The sequence below is a fragment of the Aythya marila genome, assembly GCF_965140915.1.
Source record: "Aythya marila genome assembly, chromosome: 2".
Taxonomy (NCBI): Eukaryota; Metazoa; Chordata; class Aves; order Anseriformes; family Anatidae; genus Aythya; species Aythya marila.
Window position 1 is genome coordinate 40,931,332 of NC_139043.1, and position 21,068 is coordinate 40,952,399.

Sequence of the window (21,068 nt, forward strand, 5' to 3'; positions counted from 1 at the left end):
GGTGCAGCTGCTCTGTGGGTTTCCTGTGTTTTAGCAGTTTCTACTTCATGGTGTCCTCTGCTGTGATGATCGGTCTGTCACCTCCGTTAGCAGAGGCAGTGACCCGAAATCCCTTGGGAAGCAGAGAATAGCCTCTTGTTTGGATGAGGTGCGTTACTGGAGCATAGGCTCCTGTCTGTCTGTGGTTTCCACTTTGGCCACCTCGTAGGTGTTTGGCCACAGGAGCATTTATAACATCCTGCTGCCGCAGAGGAACACTTCTCAGAGTTGAAGAATACACTGTTTAGAGTACTGCACCTTTTACATGGTATTCACTTTCTGTCTTTATCGTGAGAGAAAAGCAAAGGAATGAGGTCTGAGGCTTCGTGTCCTGCACACCTTTTTGCAGAACGATACAATTAATGTCTAGTTTGATACCATTACGTAGTCATATGGACTTGCGTATAGGACTTGCTGCGTTTTTTGATCACCAGGTACATCCCAAAATATGTTCCTCCAGCTGTGAGGAAGCGTCAGGACAGTTTCCTGAGTGCCCTTGTTCCTCCCTGTCCTGGAGGAGCTGCTTCTGTTGTGCACTTACTGCTTAAACACCACAATTCCCCGAACCACAGCGTCGGATGCGTTTGGGTAATTTATGCTGAGCTCTGCGTTCTTGTGGCTAACGGAGACGTAAGTGGGAGTAGTAGATAGTTTTGTAAAACAAATTTTAGTTCTGAAGGCCTACGCAATTTAAAAATAGGTGACGTTGATCTGTGATTAATTTAGCGCCTAGACTTTGGGGCTGGCTTTGATCTGCATCCTTCCCCCCTTCGTGTTCTTGCGAACGCGTGGAAGTGTCATATTTTTGCCAGCTGTTAGAAAACATCCGTTCCTGGCATGTGCCTTTGATACTTCTCTTTCCCTGGCTCTGAAGTTTCATAAAGCTTTAGCTAGGTGGCACAGAAGGCTACCTGTGGTGGCCCACCCCGTTTTGTGTTAGCAAGTGGCCGCGTTTTGGCTGTTGAGGCTTCCCCTGCAGGTCTGATTCCAGGCGCGTTGCTCCTCGAGACCACGGTGGCACACAGCTCCTCCCTGCTGACTCGGTGTGCACCATCACGGCTCATCTCTGCGCACGTCTCCCTCCGTTAGCATTAAAGGTATTTTGTGCATAATTTACACAGTTATCAAATACTTACAACTACATTCCTGTTATCCCCAAGCAGGCTGTACTCAGCGCAAATTGCTGTCTGAAAACATGCACAGCTGGTAACCTTTGCTGGTATTCCTCACAGAGCAGAAACACTCCACTCTTCTGTGACAGGCAAACATATGCATCCGTGTTTCTTCTTCCTTTTTTTTTTTTTTTTTAAACCTGCTCATTTGAATTTGTACTGACAACTGGTGGGCTGAGCAGCAGCAGGGATAGTAAGCACTGCTGCCGCAGCTCCCCTCCGCTGGAATTGCCTTTGCTTCGTGACCTTGACGAGTCTTTTCACTTCTGTGCCTTTACTTTCACACTCCAAAGTCATCTTGCCTTGTGTTTTAGGCTATAATTTCTAAGAACCATGAATACAATGCCATTTACGAGTTGGATTTTGCTCCTGTTTGCTCACCATAGCAGCTGTAAGGATGTAACATGTTCTCTCAGAAAGCAGCCTTTCGGCAGCCCCGGACTGCCTCAGTTTTGGGTAGTAAAGTTCTGCCGTGTGGCTCCTGCTGTCTTCCCCCAACAGTGCGAGCTGGGAGAACTTGGGGACTCCTGCCATGATGCAGGGGAATGATCACAAGCCAAAAGCAACGCTTGCTGACTTTTGACTGGAGCATTGCACAAAGAAGTCAAGGAGCAGTGGTCACAATAAGGTGGTGTTGCAGTGTTTCCAGTAGCTCTCAGGCCACCATCAGGACTGATTGTTTCTGAAAAGACCAGTAATTTGCTGTATGAAAAAATAAACAGCTATGGTGGAGCAAATTTCACTGTTTGAAATAGCTCAAGAAGTGCCCCGTTCTCAGCTTGAGGTTCTCATTCGAGTGACCGAGAAAATGAGGACCCCTCATTAGGGTCCAGCCCTTCAGATGAAGCCCCAAGAAGTTATTGCAGTTCATGGTGACTTTGAAGATAGTGTTCATGAGTGAAAGAGGAGCAATACACGAGAGCGATGGGTTGCTGGCAGGTCACTCACTCACTCTGCTTATGAGATAACGTGTGTTTTGGGGTTTTCTTCCAGAGCAGAATCTGGAAAAATGAAAATGGAAAAAAAAAAAGCCAACAGCCAGAAGGTGCACCAGTAGATGTTTTGGCAGTTTTTTTGCATATTTACCTCGAGTGAGAGGCAGTCAACCAACTTTCTGAAGTTGTGGGTTTTCCCCAGTACCCTAAGTTGTGAGCAAAGAGGAGTGTGAAACACAGGGTTATCAATTTTGCCTTGTAAACATAAGTTACAGAAGAAAAGCACTGAAGTGAATGGGAGGATGGTACAAATAGCTTCATGGCCCACCACCACTGATGAGGTGATGCAGGTTTTGAGTACTTGATTCAGGCTTTGACAGAAGTAAAGCACAGAACCTTTAACAGGAGGTATGGGGAAGTGAGGCAACAAAGGGGCCATGAAAATCATTAAGAGGAGAAAAGGGGACGTTGCTGGAGAATCAATTTTATTTATTTATTTGGTGATAGAGGCAGTCTATCCACCGCTAAACAGAGTGAACGACCAGTGAGATCTCTGAAGTGATAATAAGATAAACTAACTAACCTTTGCGAGATCAATCATTGGTAAACCAATTAGTATTTTAATAACCTAATACCAAATCACCTTCAGAAGCAGTCCCTAATGTCACAGCTGAGACATGACATTGAAGCAGAGCACAGAGCTTCCTCGGTGTAATTAGTTTTGTAACTTTTATGGGGAAGCTGAAAGCTTTCATGTACCTGGGAATTTTTGTTTAGAAGTTGTTTTCTCCTCCAATATCAATATTTCAGGTATTTATTGATGCATAAGCTTTAAAACTGACAGTTTCCAAAACAAGATTGCATCTGACCAGAAATTGCTTCTGATGTAAGACGCTGGGCAAGGATGGGTGTTCTGCTATTAGCTTCAGTATAATGAGAATTTTACCCCCCAGTAACCATCAAGATGATCTTGTAGGACATTAGCAAATAGGTAATCACTTAACAAAAGAAGCAGAGGGGTGGTAAAAGACTTTTCTATGCATGTATATGTATAGAGCACATGTTATAATCAATATATTGTTTTCTTTTCTCACAGGCTGTATCAGTATGCATCTGTAGAGAGCAGCTGTCCACCCAGCAAAAAATTTGCATTAACAACCGAACTGTGGGCTCAGAGTAAGAAGACGTTTTGGGCACAGTCTTCAGAGCAAGGATGTCCTGGAAGTAAGAGCAGCAGGAAGCAGCAATGAAGCGCAGGACGGGCCTGATCTAGTGAGTTACCTCTTCATCGTCACGCCGTCCAGCTCAAGCCATACCTGCAGGCCGGACAGCCCCCTCCGTTCCCAAGTTCAAGTACCTGTTTGCTGGCCTGGAGTGATGCAACGTAACATTTACACACTGTGAGGCACTAACATGACAACCAGCAGCCGCACATGTCCCGTACCGGCAGTGAATGGACATATGACTCACTACCCAGCAGCGCCATACCCGTTACTGTTCCCTCCGGTCATCGGCGGACTGTCGCTACCTTCCCTTCATGGACTCCAGAGCCACCCACCAACTAGCGGATGCAGCACCCCGTCACCTGCAAGTAAGTGCTTGCCATTAATAGCTTTTATTAGCCTTTGTTTTCCGTTTAACAAAGGCTGAGCTTGTTCGTTCTGAAATCGGCCTAAGAGTAATTGCAGTTGCCCATCTGTGGTTTATTTGACTTGGGCAAAGAGCGTGCATTTGTTTTGAAAATACCATTTTCACTTAATCCTGTTTTTGTGAAAATAAACATGCAACTGTATGACATACCGAAGCTGTGGAAACCAAGGGTGATAAAACCTGCTGCGGATTTTGCCATATCCTGCATTGCTGCGTTATCTGCAGAAGCTCACGCTATGTTTAAAGAAACTTCACAAAATTAGCCATTGTGTGTTTTATTAACGGTAATGATTCCTCAGTACAGAATTCCCTTAAGTTGCACTATAATTACTACTGCTTTTGTTTTGTTTAGTTAGTCACTGCTTTCTTCCTGGGTAGCTTCTGAAGAGCTCAGTTGTGTGGCAGCCCAGTGGACAGCTAGCAGCTGCCCATGGCTGCAGAACTTGAGTTTGTGGTTGTGTTTCACATGCAGCCATCTCACATTTTCAGCACTCCTGAGTGTATCAGCTGGGCACGTTTGTTTTCATCACTGTGAACACTCATTTTCTGCTTGGACTTAGTTTTATATGTGCTTAATTGGCTCCAAAGTCGTGCCAAGTATATAAACTCTGTAAGTAGTCATAGACTCATAGACCGCGAAAAATCTCCAGAAATGTATGACTCGCGTGAGGAAAACCAGAGTGTATACAGCTTTGCAGGTCAGTTGTGAAGTTGTTTGTCTAAACGCATTACTGTGATTGTTCAGAATGAAAAATCTTGGCTGAACAGCGATCTTGCAGAACTGTGCTTCCTACGGGAGGTGAAGGTGACTTGTTATAGAAGTAGTCAATAGAAAGTATGTGAAGTTAGATCCCCAAATGTGAATGGGGAAGAAAAAAGCTTCTTAAGAGTAAAGTTGTGGTTTTTGTGCTGCCTAAATACAAATTCTGGCTGTGTTGGCACATGTGTATAGTTGAAGCCTGGGCAGTCTTGAAGGTGTGTTTGTGCTTGTGGGTGTTTGTTTTTGTTTTCTCCAGCTAATGCAAGCAATTTTCATGCATTCACATGCAAGAATAGGTATATCAGGTCAGGCCTGTGTTTGGCCTGCTTTATTGTGCCAAGTGTTTTTATTGGAGACGGAAAAACAAAATGTCTTAAGCTAGGTCTGCAAATAACTTTGGCTTTCCAATCCTTTCAGAAATTCTTAGATACTTTTCAGAATACCATCCTGAATTTATCCCCTGATACTGAAAGAAGACTCAGTTTTTGCAGAAATAGTATTATCAGTTAATGGGAACTTTTTTTTTTTTTTTTTTTTGAAATGTACATTGATAAATGGTTAGTATGTGTTTTTTTCTTATCTACATGTATGAGTCGTTCATGTGGAATTAAGACTGAGTGTCAGATGAGTTACTAATAAATAAATCAGTTAATGCTCAGACTTGGGGGGGGAAGATAGGGTAAATAGTACTAAGTATGAATTTCTGTTGATACACAAAATAAAAAACTAATACTGAATTTTTGGGTCTTCCTCTGCTGACTGAGCACAGCAGTCTGGCAGCGGTTGTGCATAACTCAAGGCAGTAGTGTTTGGAAATACGAGTTAAAATTACGAGATACTCAGGAAGGTGACTGGCACGAGAACTCTTTCTCAGACACAGTCCCCTGCAGGATGACTCTTCTGGTCTTTGTTATTCTGTTTGCTTACCTTTGGTAGCAACAATCTCTTTTGTTTCCAGTTCTGTAGACTTCTGATTCTTAAGTTTAGGGTTAATGTCACTAGAATTATAGAGACCAGTTCTTGGAAGCAAGCAGGTTGAGCTTTGGATCATGTCTTTCATTTTCACTGTGGGCATTATGAGGATTTTTTTTTTTTTTTTTTGCCTTTTACAATAAATCCACGCAATGGGCAGAGGTCAGTATGACTGGCCTCTGCTAACATCAGAACTTACATGGATAGTTGAAAAATATAGATCTCGCTTGCAAATGCCTGAAAAAATCAAAATTTGGCCAAACATATGCACTATATATGCTTTAGGCTGTTGCATTTTTTATCTTTCGCATTCTTTCCATTCGTGCAAAATCCAATTGAAATAATCTTATGCTATAGGAGTGCTATAAAAGTCTTTCTAATACTTTTTAAACAATGCAGCTTTTTTCAACAGCTTTTTTCCCAAAGTTACAATCATTTAAGCTTTCATAATATTGTTCTGTCATATTTTACTGTCTTTATTTTCGACTTTTCCATTATGCCAGATAGCGTAATGCAACATGATACAAGGTTATCTTAATCTACAGCTGAAGTAGGTATCTCCAGTTCTATTCAACAGACAACAGCATATGAGATGTATTAATTATGTGAGCGCAGAGAACTTAGAGCAGGAGTTTGAGGCAGAGCGATTTAGTTTCATTGATGTTAATAATGGTGTTACCTCCGTGCCCTGTGACTTGACTTCTGTTTTTATACTGAGATACATAGTGCAAAATACTTAATAATTAGAGGGTTGGTCACAGTGCTAAAGAGGTCAGAAGATGAAAAAAATATTACTTTTATGCATACATGACCTATGCATTAGCACTGAATAAGCAGAAGAGACCACGGTCAAGAAGATCATTACTTCTCTAACTCCGATTGATTTACCTGGTGCTGTACTTGTCCCGTACAGCACGAAGCTGGCGTTTTCACTCGTGACATCAGATGGCATGCAGGCTTCTGCAGTTGTATTGATAATGAGGAATCACTTCTATATTAAAAAAATTATCAAAGATAGTCTCTGGAGATTATGGCTTAGCTTATCTAGAAATGATATTTTCTGCTTAAGTGTTTGGAGTATGTAATTCGCGCACCTGAATCCTTTAGAAACCTCCGTGTATTTTCTGGAAAACTCTCTCTGGAGTTGGGTTGATGTCTGGCAGGGAGGGAAGCTGAAGGCGAGGCTTTCCCACGCTTTTTGGGTGCTGCTGCAGCCGAGCCCAGACCAACAGGGTTCAGCTCGCTTCTGGGCTTTGGGAACCGCACGTTTAATAAGTCCTGCAAGCCATGAGCCTTACACGGCTGCAATAGGAACATCACAAAATGTGAGTGAAATGCCTGGAGGAGGGGGAGTAAATACATTTTGGTAAAGATTGTAACACATCTTGTTAAAGTAAAAGCTGCTTAAGTGAAATTCAGGTGAGTGGAGATCGTGTTAACACGGGCAATTCTCTGTCATTCCTGGAGGAAGCATCTCATCCTGCCAGCATTGATACTGATGTTGCCAGAGACCAGTAAAGGAGACAGTTTAAAATATGAGAATACCAGTTTAGGAAGAGCTACCCTCTTTATAAAATGTCCATCATGGTTGTAACTAACGCATTTATTCTCTAGAGAAAGACTATAAAGATTAGTTTAAAAACAAAACAAACAAAATCACAAAACATCATCAAAAAAAAACAAAACAAAAAAAAAAAACTGAAACAAGATCCTAAGCAAGTGAAGAACCGCCTGAAATTTGAGAAAGGTATGTGAAAACCATGCAGATCATTGTGGTGTATCTGCCAGTGAGGAAGATGCTGTCTTTATAGCGCAGCTGATGGAGCCACAAAGCAAGCAGCAGCGCTGCAGCTTTAGAGGCGAACCTCAGCACAGATGGATCCACTTGCTCCATTGGTAAAGCGTCTTGTAAAATCCATTTCTGTAATGTTTCTTTGCCAAAATGGTCAGATTGTACTAGTTTAACACAGTTGAAGACAACCACAGTTCGGAGCAGTCCTGGAGCTACAGGGAGGACTGGATTTGGGAGGAAATGAGCTGCTGTCACTCAGACGCCTGTCTGTCTCGGTGAACGCCACCAGCCTGCACTCAACCTATTTAAAAGACAGTTGGTGTGAGCTGGGAGACCTTGGCATGGAGAGGAAAAAAATTAATCTGAGCTAATGCTGTAATTTACATAACCCCCAAGTGTGCCCAGGATGAAATTAAAGCAAGTCCTGGGCAGCAGACACTGTGGGAGCCACTAAATAATAAAACACTTTGGCCGTTGTTCTCCTTCTGCTTGAATTGAGCATCCTGCTGGTGTTGGGTGATGCACGTAGCCCGTGGCATTCAGTGGGAACAAGCCTGTATTCTGCCTCTGGTCCCCAACACCTTCTGGTCTGTAGGCTGCCCCCGTGAGCCTTTGGGTCCTCGTGTGCTGCCTTCATTGCTTGCGAGGGGCAAGGAGCAGGAGTAGCTTGGTAAGGGGACAGGGGACGGCGGTGAGCATGGTACAGGGATGTCCTAGAACTGATATAAACCTATTAAGATTGCTTCATCCAGATAGCATTAAAAAATAAACATAGTAAAAAAATTGGAATGTGTTATTTAGAGGGCTATTGGGATATCAAGGAGAAAAGTCAGTACTAAAGTCACTTGTATTTTGGCCAAGCTTTTCCATACTTTCTAGTCTGGGGTGTTTTAAAAGTGCATTGTAAAGAAAGAATAAAGAACTTTCTGTTCTTTTTTTTTTTTTTTTTTTTTTAATGTAAGTCTTTTAGGTTAGAGAAAACATATGGAAAGTAAGATCACCTGAGAATCTGGAAAAGGTAGACAAAGAGCTTGCTATGACATTACTTTTTGGATAGTGCTGTGGTGCTATGTAAATACTATTTTTTTTATTTAATAGCTGGTTTTGCATCTGAGGCTTTTCAGACATAGGCTAGGCAGATTGTGGTTTTCAGCATTGTTTTCTGCTGGAATTGTTTTGTTTTGCCTTCCATTACTGCTGGTTATTTACCACTTGAACTACAACTTAAACATTGCTTGCTTTTTTTTTTTTTTTTTTTTCCTTGGGAAATGGATTTTCCACTGGTATCATTAAAAGTACAGTCAAATCCAGTGTTCCTGGTGTAGTACTGCAAGATATTTTTGCCAGCCCCACCCGTTGCAGGAATTCATTTGCTTTTCCAGTTCTGTTGTTAATCATTATATTGACACAGAAAGTCCTCCCAAAAGCACTCTTTGGCAGATTGCATTAAATATGAATAGCAGATATTCATTACGATGTGTTGCCCCCAAGAGAACTCTAAACTATCTGCACTACTCATGAACAGGCAAATACACTAATTCTCCAGCTATTCAAATTATTTTCAAATAGTTTAGTGTCTCTCTAATAAAAACAAGAATGTCTCTGTTTCCCTTAATTACTTATAAGGTCAAGGACTCCCACATCTCACTTTACTTCACAAGATGGGGAATATTTCTGTTGGAGGTTGGAGTATGGTTAATACATGATGGACTTTCTTCAGTTGGCACAGTTAGAGGCAAATGCTGTCTGTATTGGAGTTTAAAAAAATAAATTAATTAATTAAACAACAAAACAACCCTCATCACTCTTTGAATCTCTGGAATAGTCCAAAATAATAATAGTTGAATTAGGAAAAAAAAAATACATAAATTACCTTTGTAAAGAACTTCTCATGCTGAATTGCACTGAGCTTTTTCTTGCCTTCTAAGTTCTTTTTATTTTGTTTATTTGCCCCATGTCCTCCCTCCCTCCCAGTCCTGTTGCCTTAGGAAGGTTTGCTGCATAGTCACTTACATGTCTGCAATCAACAGGTTAGCTTTTAAGGTTTCTTTACCTGTCCAGTGCACATGTAGCACATCTTTATTGCAAAGAGCGAACATGTGTTTGCATTCAGAGAGGGGGATAAATGCAATATGAATATCAGGTTTCTCAGCTACAGCCAGCGTTGCCTCATGCTGGCAAGACTGAGGAGAAATGTCCAGTTGATCCCCTGCAGTTATCATTCACGACCTTAGAAACCACTGTTGCTTTTCAGTTCTTCTGTTTGCTTTTTATTATTTCAATCGTTATTATTTTATGTTCGTTTTCTCCTGGTTGGCTTCTTTCTGTAGCTTGGAAGCGTCCATACTTCTTCGATTAATGAAGTTGTATCACATTATCACTTTCTGATTGCAATTAACCAGAAGCTGTCAGCAATTGAAGCGCATCGTTCAGGTGTGTTAGAACCCAGTTCAGCCCTGCCACCCCGGTGCTGAACGCAGCAGGGAGCTCGTCCTGGAGGTGAGTCCTCGGCATCGTGCGGATGCACCGCTCTTTGGGCTGGAGCAGGCAGCTTGCTCATCTGAAAGAAATCAGTTCTGGGTGTGTAAAGGCAGGAATTTGCTTCCTGGGAGGACGCTGAATGTGGAGACTGCCTACCTCCCTGCTCTCGCACGGGGAGCGGATCGTGTCATTCTGGCATCCGCGCCGTAATTGCTCTGCGCCTCGCTCCTAGATTTGCTATGGTCTGGAAGAGCCTCACGCTTGGAAGCTGAATAAGGCCTGTCAGAGAATCGCTCCTTCCCTCGTTATGGGCCCCGGAGCAAGGAAATTCCCCAACAAAATGCCGTCTTACCTAAGGCTGGAAATATGTTTCAGTGTAGTATTGCTAACGACCTTTTTCCTCTTCTGTGGCCCAACACAAATAATGTGCCAGCACTCCCAGCGCTGGGGAGCTGGCGAGGAGCAGTGGAGGGCTGGTTCCAGTCCCCACACTGGCTTGTACTGGGGGACCACGCTGTTGCCCTGCAGGCTTTACAGCCCCCTTCCTTTTTTTTTCATGAGATTTACACCCTCCACCCCGTGACCGTGTGTCTGGTGTGGATTCATCCATCACATATGAAATACACGGCCAACCTCTCAGAAGGAATATAATGCCAGACCTGAAGTTTGGCAGGGTAACAGTGCTGCGAGTCTGCAGAGTAACTGTTGTGTTTCCAGTCCACATCAGTAGGTGCAGGCCTCTGAAATCGTTAATCGGGCGACAGTTCATGATGCTAACAGTGCACATCAGCTCACGGCTTGCCAGGTTTCCATTTGGAGGTATACGTTCAGCAACAACAGTTCAAGAAAACCTAATCATGTTATTTTAATTACACGGAGAGTTTCCATTCAGTCACATTGCGGTGCCCAAAAGACGAGTCGTTGGGGAGGTTTTGTAAACCTCCCCCTTCTCCTGGCCCCCCAGTGCTGGCTGTGATGCAGATGTTCCTCCTTTTACTCATTTTTGGGTTGCTATTTTGTGTTTATTATGCTTTCAGCAGTATGTGGCATTTAATTGAGAAGATTTATTTAAGATTCGGATAGGGCAGTTTTCCATCCTGAGAGACAGGCTTACTGTTTTCTTCGTCTAGAGTTTCTTTCCCTTTTGCTTGTCCAAGGAGTATTGGGAACAACTTGTATTTTGTGGGCTCTTCAGCTGTGTCAATGACAGCATGTTTCCCATTTAAGAAGATAAATGCCCACCCTAGCTGCTGAATCCTGAAAGGGTAGGGAATCCTTCTTCCCTTCCTTTGTCCTTCAGCACTCCGTTTCCTTTCTTACTGCCCAGAATAGGCCTACATCAGTAATATTCATAAATGATTTACAAAAGTAATTCCTGTGTAATAGCTTGGGACGTCAGGATTTTATGATGCTGCCAGATGTGCTATCAAACAAAATTATCTGGTTCAAAAAACTTGTGATAAATCTAGTCAGAGCAAATTCCCGAAGGCAAACTCACCCTCTACAAAAGTAACTATTTCTCATAAAACTGCTAGATTCTCCCTTGCCACATGTTTGAAATCAGACGTAAAGCAACAGTTTTATTCACGTGCAAACCTACGGTTGGGGCAAACCAACAAACAGGAAGGACAGGCCTTAAGTATCAGAAATCTCCTTTCCTTTCAAAACACCACGCACGTTCAGAGGAAATGGCAGAGTAAATATCAGAAATAGTCAGAGAACCCAAACCTGCATCCCTAAGATACTCAACTGTTTTGTCTAGATAACGCATTTTTAGAAAGCGGCCGTACCTTGAATACAAGGGGCCAGATATTTTTGGTGGCTGGTCTCAGTCTCACCACATCTCCTCCGGCTTAGTCTCCTGAGCTCACCCTTGCCGTGTCAGAGACCTGGGCATGGTGCCCTGAGCAGCTCAGGGTGTGAAGGAGGGAAGCACTACGGTCCTGGCATTCTCGCTCTGTCAGCATCTGTCTTTGCGTCCCTCCATGCTGGAGAAGGCTGGGCCCAAGAGATGCACCCTTGGCAGGTTCGTGATGGCTCTTGCTTCTCAGGAGAGCCCCCCACGAAGCCCAGCTGCCTGCACGAGTGAGCTCCGCCAGCCTAAGTACTGCAGGTGCGCTGGAGGAGCGACGATGCTGAGTGTGATCTTCATCCTGTAGAGTTGGGAGAGGGGTCTGAAAGTCCACGCTGGGAGCTTTTGAGGAGAAAAGCTGAGTTCAGGTGATGGAATTAGGACTTGAAGGGAGGAAGGGTTTGGTTTGGTGTAATAGAGGGGAGGGAAGGTGGCACTTGAACACTTGAGGGATGCCATGGCTTTGAGAAATAAGCGCTAGAGCTCGGAAGTAGTTTGAGATGTTTATGGCCTGATACACACCGTGTTTGCTCACAGCTCAGATTTAGATGGAGAGCTATTAATGTATGCAAACGATAGGTGTGGACCTCCAAGTGGAGCTTGTTCTTTGACATTTCTCAGTGCTGAAGGCCAGTCAAATTTAGATTTGACCTCAGCATGAGCTTTCCTGAGCTTTGTATGTTTAAATTTGGCCTGAGGCTTGCACTAACATTCATACTTTACTCTTTCAAAGAAATCTGAACTGCAAGCAATAAAGATGCAGTTCTTTATTTCGAAAAGAGGAGAAATGCTGTGCAAAACTCACAGAAATACTTCCCTCATTTCTTCCCTTCCCAAGCATGGATTCAGAGCCCAGCGTGGGTGTGCAGCTCCTGTGAGGGCTGTGGAGACTGCCCGAGGTCACAGCTGGAGATCACCCTGTTCCTCACCCGTGCCAAAATTACCACGTTGCTCCTCCGAAATGAAAGGCTTGGTCTTTCAGCTAGATCAGTAAGGGCATGTAAGAGCATATAATGTCTGTTCCATAAATTTAAGTCTGTAATGCTTTGAGAAAGCTGGCTTTTAGTGAAGATGTATTTTTATATTTGCAGTAATCTGGGAATATAATTTGAGGTATCATGGGGAGAAAAAGAATATGCCTATGCAGTTTTCACCTCTCAGAGTTAAGAGTCCAGGTATATTCTGAGGCTTTCTGACATAATGTACATCACTAGAACCTTTTCCAACTCATAATGTTTTTTTCCAGTCAGTTTTCAAATCCCTAAAAATTATATTTCATGAAGGAAATGCTAGAGAACCTTTAAAAATAGCTGTAGTAGCATCACATTTTCCACGCTGTATTTAGAAACAGAAAGAAGGATGTCCTTCAACGCTACTGAATACTCCAGGGGAGGAAGGTGATGTCCTGCCGCCTGCTCTGCACAGCCTGCAGGAATTACCAGAGGCTCCCCACAAGGGCTGGCCCTGCTTTGTGAACCTCTGCACCTGAATTTGAGGGAGAAAAGACTTGGCTTCCTTCAAAGCTTGAGAGTGTCCAAGCCAAAAGGTAGAGCACTGCCCTGTCACAGTCAGTGGAAATTACAGTGCAGTTTCCACTGTGGTTTTATTTGGGTACCATGCACTTAGTAAACTCGCCCCACCATGGAGCAAGATTTCTGGCAAGGGTAGTGCCCAGGGGCTACAGCAGAGCCAGTGGAAATCCCCATTGTTTCTATTCTTACTCCCTTCTTATCCTCCTTCCTTCCAAGCAGTGAGCGGTGCTTGTTTGCGTGTAACGATCCTGTGGAGAGATGCATGGTCGTTAAGTCTGGAGTCCTGAAACGAGGCCATGTTGTAAATCTGCAGTCTTTGGAAGAATTCACCTGCATACCAGCATTACCTAAAAGCTATCAGCGAAGGCATTTGGAGGGAAATAGGACTGTATCATGTAAACAAATCTGTTTATTATATATTGCTTTCACATTGCAATTCCAGGATCAAGAGTTCTGTTATTTGAGAAATTAAATCCTGCGAGAATCGTTAAAAATATAGAAATAGTGATGTCATTGCGAAATTAACTAGCTATAAACCCACGGGGTGACATATCAATTCATAAAGGGAATAGCAAAACATAATGCAGGGCACATCTGCTGCTCCGATTCATGCAGAACTATAAGCCTATTGGTATCTGCAGACCACTTGAAATTGAACATCTGTTAGAAGCACTTGAAAAAGCAGCATGAGAAGCTGTACACCTTGCAAAACATTTTGCTTTTGGTAACATCATCATTTCGATTGCATATTCTTACAGAAACTGTTATAAGTCCCCTTCTAGATCTTCCTGGCATTGTTTCCAAAATAGCGACAGCATGAGTAATTGTAAAAATAACATGGACTTTTCTAAGGACTTTCCTAGCATTTTTATTACTTTTTATTTATTACACTGCTGCAATGCACAAACTGCTAGAGAATTTCCAAACAAAGAGGGAGATGCAATCTCTGTTCCAAGTAGTTCAGAATCAAAAAAAGACAGGCGTATGAAGAGTAAGAGAAAAGGGACGTGACTTCTGAGCCAAACGTTTGAGGTGAATAAATGCTCACATCCTCGAATGCAAATCTTGTCGTGGTGCTTTTTAAAAAAAAAAAGTCTGAATGCTTAAAAATGGGGCAGACTGCGGAGGCTGATGTGATTATTGTAAAAAACAAGGGTAAGATGCTGCAGCTTAGTTCACCAAACCTGCATGTGCAGTCAGTGATCGATTAAGTATCGTAATTGAACTTCAATTGAACTGCGTCCTCTTAACTCTTAACTAAGCCAGTCAGTTTGACAGTCTGTTTCCCTGAGCTGCATGGTCCAGCAGAGTCCACCTAATTGGCAATTTTCTTCTGTTTAACAAAAACAGAAATGTAGCTAAACCACAAAGAAAAAGATTTCACTATTGATTAACAGTGGTTGGTTTTGCTAAGTAATCTGACAGACATTTGGAACACATCAACTGTCTCATGCCGCTGCAGCCAAACATCTTGGAGCACGATTTGCTCTCATCCGCTTTTATTACTTGCAGAAGAAGCAAGCTCTGCCAGGATGTTATTTGAAGGGATGTTTGCCATTTTAATATGTAGTTACTTGGACGAACTTGGTGAAAACATATTGCAATATCTTTGATTTTAAGAATAGGTAATTGTATTTACTTGCAGTAAAAATTGCGAACTGTTGTTATAAGGTATTTGGGAAAGTAAATTAAAACATATAGCAATAGCTCAAGTCAGAGAAAATGCTCAATTTTGTTCAAATCCATAAGTACCAAAGTATTATATGGGAAATACTCCCCATTTCACTTTTTTTTTTTTTTTTTTCCCAATAACCAAAGAATTTTTATTTGTCAGCCAAGATATAGCTAAAGTGTTCCATAACAAAGGTAAAAGCCTGAACGAGGCAGTCCATCAACACTGTGCATGTATAGGAAAAGTCACTACTAAGGGCAGCTTAAAACGGGTTTCTGCCAAACTTCTGTCAAAACCATGAAGCATTCCTAATGTATGTGTTGTTGCCTTTCTGACAGTGCTGAAAATATACACTGGATAACCCAGAATTTGCAAACATCATGAACTGTACACAGGAAGAGCGTTATCACTAAAATGCAGAGTGAGATATGTGCATTTTTTTTCTCCCTAGATGCTGTTTGATAATCCATTTTTTAGTCACGTCTGGTCCGTGAAACATCTTATACTGCCCAGAACTCTCCGCAGTTACAGTCCCGACACGAAAGCAATGAAATGATAAGGAATGCGTGTCCCTGTTAGGTAGACTTCTTTTGGAAAATAATGTTTCTGAAGGGCTGAACAAAGTTGTTAAAACCACTCTACTGAAGTTCTGCAGAGATTCCCTGCTGTTAATGTCTCTCCTTTCTGGCTGGATTCACTGAACACGTTTTGGGGTCTAGCTTTTTTTTCTTTCTGGAAGAAAAATGTACTGCTGGGGTCAGGTCTCTTGTCTGGGGTGGTCAAAGAGCTATACGATAATGTGCAACAACACAAGGAATTAAGTAGTTTCAGGTGCAAGTGCACCTGTCCCACTCCACCTGCCTTTACCCAAGAGCTCTTCAATTCGTCTTTTTCTTTAAATCTTATCACAAGTTGTCTGGTTGCGTCTCTCTTTAAAGTGATTTTTGTGGTGTTTTTCTGTGCTTTCCTCCAATATCAAAGCAAACAAATGTATGTATATAATTACAGAAAACACTTCTATTCCCACTTTTCTTACTAGAGACATTGCTTTGTGTTTATCCTCAATGTAGGAGGGTCGCACCTTCAGGAAGGTGCTATCTTTGCAGTGAGAGGGATGCAGAAGTGTTTCTAGGAAGGCTGGGCTTGTTCTTGGTATCCAGGAAAAGGGGAAAAGATTGGTCTGGGAAGGGAGGTTGAACCTGGATGGTGACACAGGAGATAGGTGTTGTTTGAGTATTTGGTATAAAGGCACTTGTAAATAAGGGAGCTGGTGAAAGAAGTTGTTTTCAAAGTTTCTCTGAGATGAACCAGCTGAGGTTGGAGGTCTTCATCTGTGGTCTGCAGAGCGCAGGTCATCTCTAGGAGTAACAGAGAAAGAGTTAGAGCCACTCTGCTGAGTCATGTCACCTTCACCGGGTTTCAGATCGGAAGGTTGACGCTAAGCGTGTCTGACGATTTGAGAGAAATGTTGATCGTTGTCTATTGGTCCGGAAAGTTGGGAACCACTGACCTAACGTATGCCTCTAAGGTCAGGGAGACCTACTTCCAAGGACTTGTGCCTGGGATCAGACATGAGCCTGTTAGAAGAAGCGTGAAGAACAGTTTCTCAGAACAAAGCAGCCTTTTTTTTTTTTTTTAGGATGGACTTCTTTTCCTTATCTTTTTCCCCAGAATGCTTATCTTATCTGACCTGATTTCAGATTATCTTGTACTGTACAAGACACGGTTTTGGTTTTGATCAAAATCGTGTGCTGGGATACATATCAAAGGGTGAAAGTGGCTCCCAAGAGTTGAGAATTAAACGAGGGGCAAACTTCTTCCTGACCCCACGGCTCTCTCTGTACACAAAACAATTCCTGGTGTTGCTTGGAGGCTCGTAGTCCCCTGTGGAGCAGTGGGTGTCTGCACAGAGGGTGAACAAAATCCCCCTGCAGTGCCCGCTGGTTCTGCACCTGGGCATCACTGGCTGTGGTGAGCCAGGCCCCGCCATCTTGGTGCTCACCACAGGCCTCATCAGAAGGCCCTTTGGATGGCCACCCATGCCACTTTGTGTGTGTGTGTGTGTGTGTGTGTGTGTTCAGATGTGTTTGTGATAACTAATTTTCTAAAATATTAGGCTCGGTCAGCCCGTGAGAAGCATGTGCTTTCTTCCTGATAGCCTGTTATTGTCTGTGCAGGGTTTGTGTTGGAGCACAGCCGCCGGGAGAGCGGGGGGAAGGAGGGCAGCCAGGGCCATTAGAAGTATTGCTGGGATTTCTGAGGGACAGAGGGACCAGGCTTCACCTGTGGCATAAATTTGTTATAGATTCCCTTTAAGATCAGGAAATGAGTACAGTCAGCGCTTCATAATTAACTGTGAGCGGAAGACCTCTGGAGATGGCTAAAACAGATTTGTCCACTTACAGAAGAAACACCATGACTTAACAGGTGTATAGTGCCTGTAATATGCTACTTAGGAGTTCTTCAGGCTCTGCTGCAAACAAAATATTATCCGCCTATAATAACATTGTGAACCCAAAGACCTTAACTGGTTTCATTATCAAGTGAGCGCCTTAGGGGAAATACACAGATGGAAAGACATTCCTTTCACTTGGTATAATGCTCCCGTGCCAGAGAATTTATGGCCAGAATGTGGTTGGCCCCTACATGGGCGCATTGTGGAGGAAATGCATGAATCCATTCTGCTCTTTCTTTCTTTTTTTTTTTTTTATTCTTCCAACTTGCTTAAGGGCTGAGTCTTCATTGCCATCCCCAGGCTTTGGGACAGCAGAGCTGTTTGCTTTGTCTGTGCCTCCAGCTGGAAGGTGGGGTCCCTTCTTTCGGCATTGGTCTTACAGAGCATGCTGCCTTCTCGATGGGGAGAGAACGGCCCTTCTGCCCTGAGTCACGCTACTCTCCCGGTCATATGATGCTCATCCGGCATAATCGTGTGGAAATTAATTTATTTTCATTGGAGAAAATAAAGAAGTGAAGATGCAAGTCTTCCCTCTGTGTTCCCAACCTGTTTGTTAGGCTGGCTGGAGACAGCATGTGCGAGGTAGAGCCCTCTAGCTCGTGCCGTCTGAAAGGCTACGTGTGAAGAAAAAAATCAGATATTAACTCATCATTTGTCTAGTTGAGGTGGCTGTGCTTGCTCTGATCCATTAAATACCCTGTGGTTTCTCAATTACAGTTGTCAGGAGAAAGTTATGAAAGCCAGTTTTATTTATTTTTTTTTCTGAATTTGTGATCGGAGAAGCTAATGTTCCCTGTAGAGTCTGGTCTGTCCAGCCTGGATGATTGTTATTTAGGAGGACTTGGGAGCCAGCCCTGCAGAGCACATTAGGTAGTTGTGTAAAATACTGTTGCTTTTCAGAACTGAATAAATCCATGAGTTTGGAAATCGCAGGCAGGATATTTGGTATATTTCTGCGTGCGTGTGTGTGCCTGGAGACTTGGTCAAGAACCCCAAAGGTATTGAAATGAAAACTAAATAAGTAATGAAGCTGTGGTTTAGTTGTAAATGTTAATGCTTTTGTGAGAGACTGGAGGAGAAGTTGGTGTATTATCCAAACTGGCTTGTTCATTCCTTGTTTATGTATTGGTTTGCCCTCCCTTTGAACATTGTGTATGGCCTCACTGCGAATAGTTCACGAATGTTAAAATGTTGCCTTCTTGTCAGTGACACTGATCATAGTGCAAAGGTCTTTTAAAATTTCATGCAGATCAAATAGCTCTGCTTTTAAAAACAGGTCAGAAGAAAGGTCACCAGAATCATTCATTGTTGGCAAAACTGCCTGCTTTTTTCTGAGTCTGGTTCATAGAAACAGCTGAACAGAACCGATTTCACTGAAGTTACTGATTTAAAGCAAACAGTCTCCCTCTTCCCCCCACTTTCCCCCTCCTTGGAACAGCCGTTTGGCATGGAAAACTCAGGCCAAATATTTTTCTCAAAGCTGTGTGCTACCAAAGGGTCTCCTAGCATGGCTGCTGCAGGCAAACATAAGGATAAGCAACCTCGGCAGCCCTGCCTGCAGCAAATTCTTTTGGTCGGAAGGTGTTTTGCGCAGGTGTAAAGCCGTGATGCTGATGTGTACGTCACTATTAGCATACCGTACGGTGTGTCCTGCAATTAGCAGCATCCACCTGGGCGTTGGCACCTCCCTGGCTGTGCCATCCCTTACGCCATGCAGAGCTGAGGATCTAATCCATCTCAGCCTTGGACACCCAGAGCTGCAAATGAAGTCGCAGAGCTGCCGGCGCACAGCTCCTGGCAGGATTATGCACCCAGTGAGCTATTGCTCTCATTATGGTGCACTGCAATATATCATCGGTGCAAAACATCATCCTAATGATGCATTAGTGTAATACATCATCAGGGGAGTCCCACCAGTAATGTATTGCTCCAAGTATGGTGCTACTCGGTAAGAAAATGGTCTCTCAGTCCTTGTGTTGTTTCAAAACAGCATCAGCGAAGGCAAAACATGTTGGTAAAGATGGATGTGGCTTCCCCGTTTCATAACTATGTTAATGGAGGGTACCTTCTGTACACCCTGGCTTTGTGATTGTATTTTCAAAGAGGTGTATTCGGTCTGTCTTGGGTTGCGTTTCTGCTTGGAAGTAGCAGGAATTGATTCTTTAGATGGATGGCTGGGGGGCTCAAAGAGAAAGTCGTAAATCTCTCTACACGAGTGCCTGTAACATAATTCTTGGTGGGGGGAGTTAGGAAAACTTGGTGCCAAAATTTGCAGTTTTAAGGATTTTTCCACTGTCATCCTGATGTACCTTCAGGTTTCGGTCACGTGCGCTAAGATAAATATGTTTAAAAAGCGCTCTGTCAAAAAACACACACACACCCCACACACCCTCATTTCCTGTATCAACCCATTGATTTCCTTTGGTCTGCAAGATCCTATAGCAAACAACCCTTCCCACAGGAGTTGTCTCAAGTGCAAGATTTACTTCGGTGTGCAAGGGAATCGGATGACTTCACTCATGCTTCTGAACCACGGTGGTGATGCTGAGAGATCCTCAACACGGGTTTCGTCAGTTCCAGGGGCTGCCACGTGGAGACACGCAGCTGCAAGGTCCAAGGAACAACACGAGGACCACACTGCTCCTCAGGACACACAGTGAGACTGCAGTAGGACTGGACAAAATATAAGCTATAGAATAGAGATTTTTGAAATGTGGCTTGTACAGGGGCAGTATTTTCTAGAGGGATTTTAGATGCTTCCAATTCACAGGTGCAAGGCAAGGAAACTTAAAGGGAGTCTGAACTTTATTGTGCTTTCACAACCACATTGCTGGATAAGCGTATTCCTTTAGGAACCGCGTTTCTGATGCTGAAAAGTTGAACACGTTGTCTAAAAAACAAACAAACCAGCAAACAAACTTCCCAGTCACAGAAAAACCTCAGCGAAAGGAAGGGACATCTCTTGTGTAGGTCAAGCAAAATTTGGCCTCCCTTTGCTTTGCTTCTTGTTCTCTCGTATTACTGTATGATTGGACTGAGCAGCATGATTGCAGCCCTCTCGGGACTTGTCCATCACTACTCTTTTTTTTTTTTTTTTTCCCCCTGTAAATCTCCTCTGAGGTCTTTACCAAATGCTGCTGCCTGCATACCTATGTCAGTGAGGTAAAGAAGTATGACAACAGAACTGTATTCACAGGAGCACCTCGTGAGCCTCTGTTATTGTGGCAAAATTGAGATTTTTACAGCTATAGCTTGATTCATTCATTCATGATGTTTTCACTGTACGGATCCAAAGCATGCTCATGTTGGTATAACACTGGGAGCACTTTGCTGGCGTCATTATTCTTTTACTGGTTAAGTGCTCTATCGGCTTATTTAGGCAGCAAAAGCAGTACCCCAAGCCAAAAGAATTCCAGTTGTAACTTTCTTGAAGCCTTATTTGGGCAAAGTATGAATGGCCCTAAAAGACAGTAACTAATTTATTTCTTTAAGTGGTGCTAGGTTAAGATCATCATCACAAATCACCCCGTCTTTAATGCTGGAGTCCCTGGTAGTGCTGTGAGTAACACAGACCTGCTCTTTCTGAAGTTCCTCCTTGAGGCTCGGGGAGGCTCCTGGAGGTCCCAGCTCGCTCTCCAGGAGGCCGGCGCGGCCGCTGTCACAGCACAGCTCCTCTGTGGTAAGGCACATCCAGCTGGAGGAGGAAGATTTGCCTGAGCATCAGCAGCAGAGCAGAGCCGGTCACTCTCTCCTGGG

General features: G+C 43.3%; 1 protein-coding gene across 3 annotated transcripts in view; it reads left to right on the forward strand.

Moving 5' to 3' along the window:
* RARB (retinoic acid receptor beta) overlaps positions 1–21,068 on the forward strand; it is a 313,765-nt gene that overhangs the window by 121,490 nt on the left and 171,207 nt on the right. For 2 of the 3 annotated variants that reach the window (XM_082753762.1, XM_082753761.1), the window contains exon 2: positions 3,243–3,737. In XM_082753762.1, coding sequence (XP_082609888.1) covers positions 3,560–3,737 — 178 coding nt within the window. In that variant the 5' untranslated portion in view covers positions 3,243–3,559. Of the gene's footprint in view, positions 1–1,030; positions 1,137–3,242; positions 3,738–21,068 lie in introns of those variants that run through there. The other variant, XM_082753763.1, reaches the window with a different exon arrangement.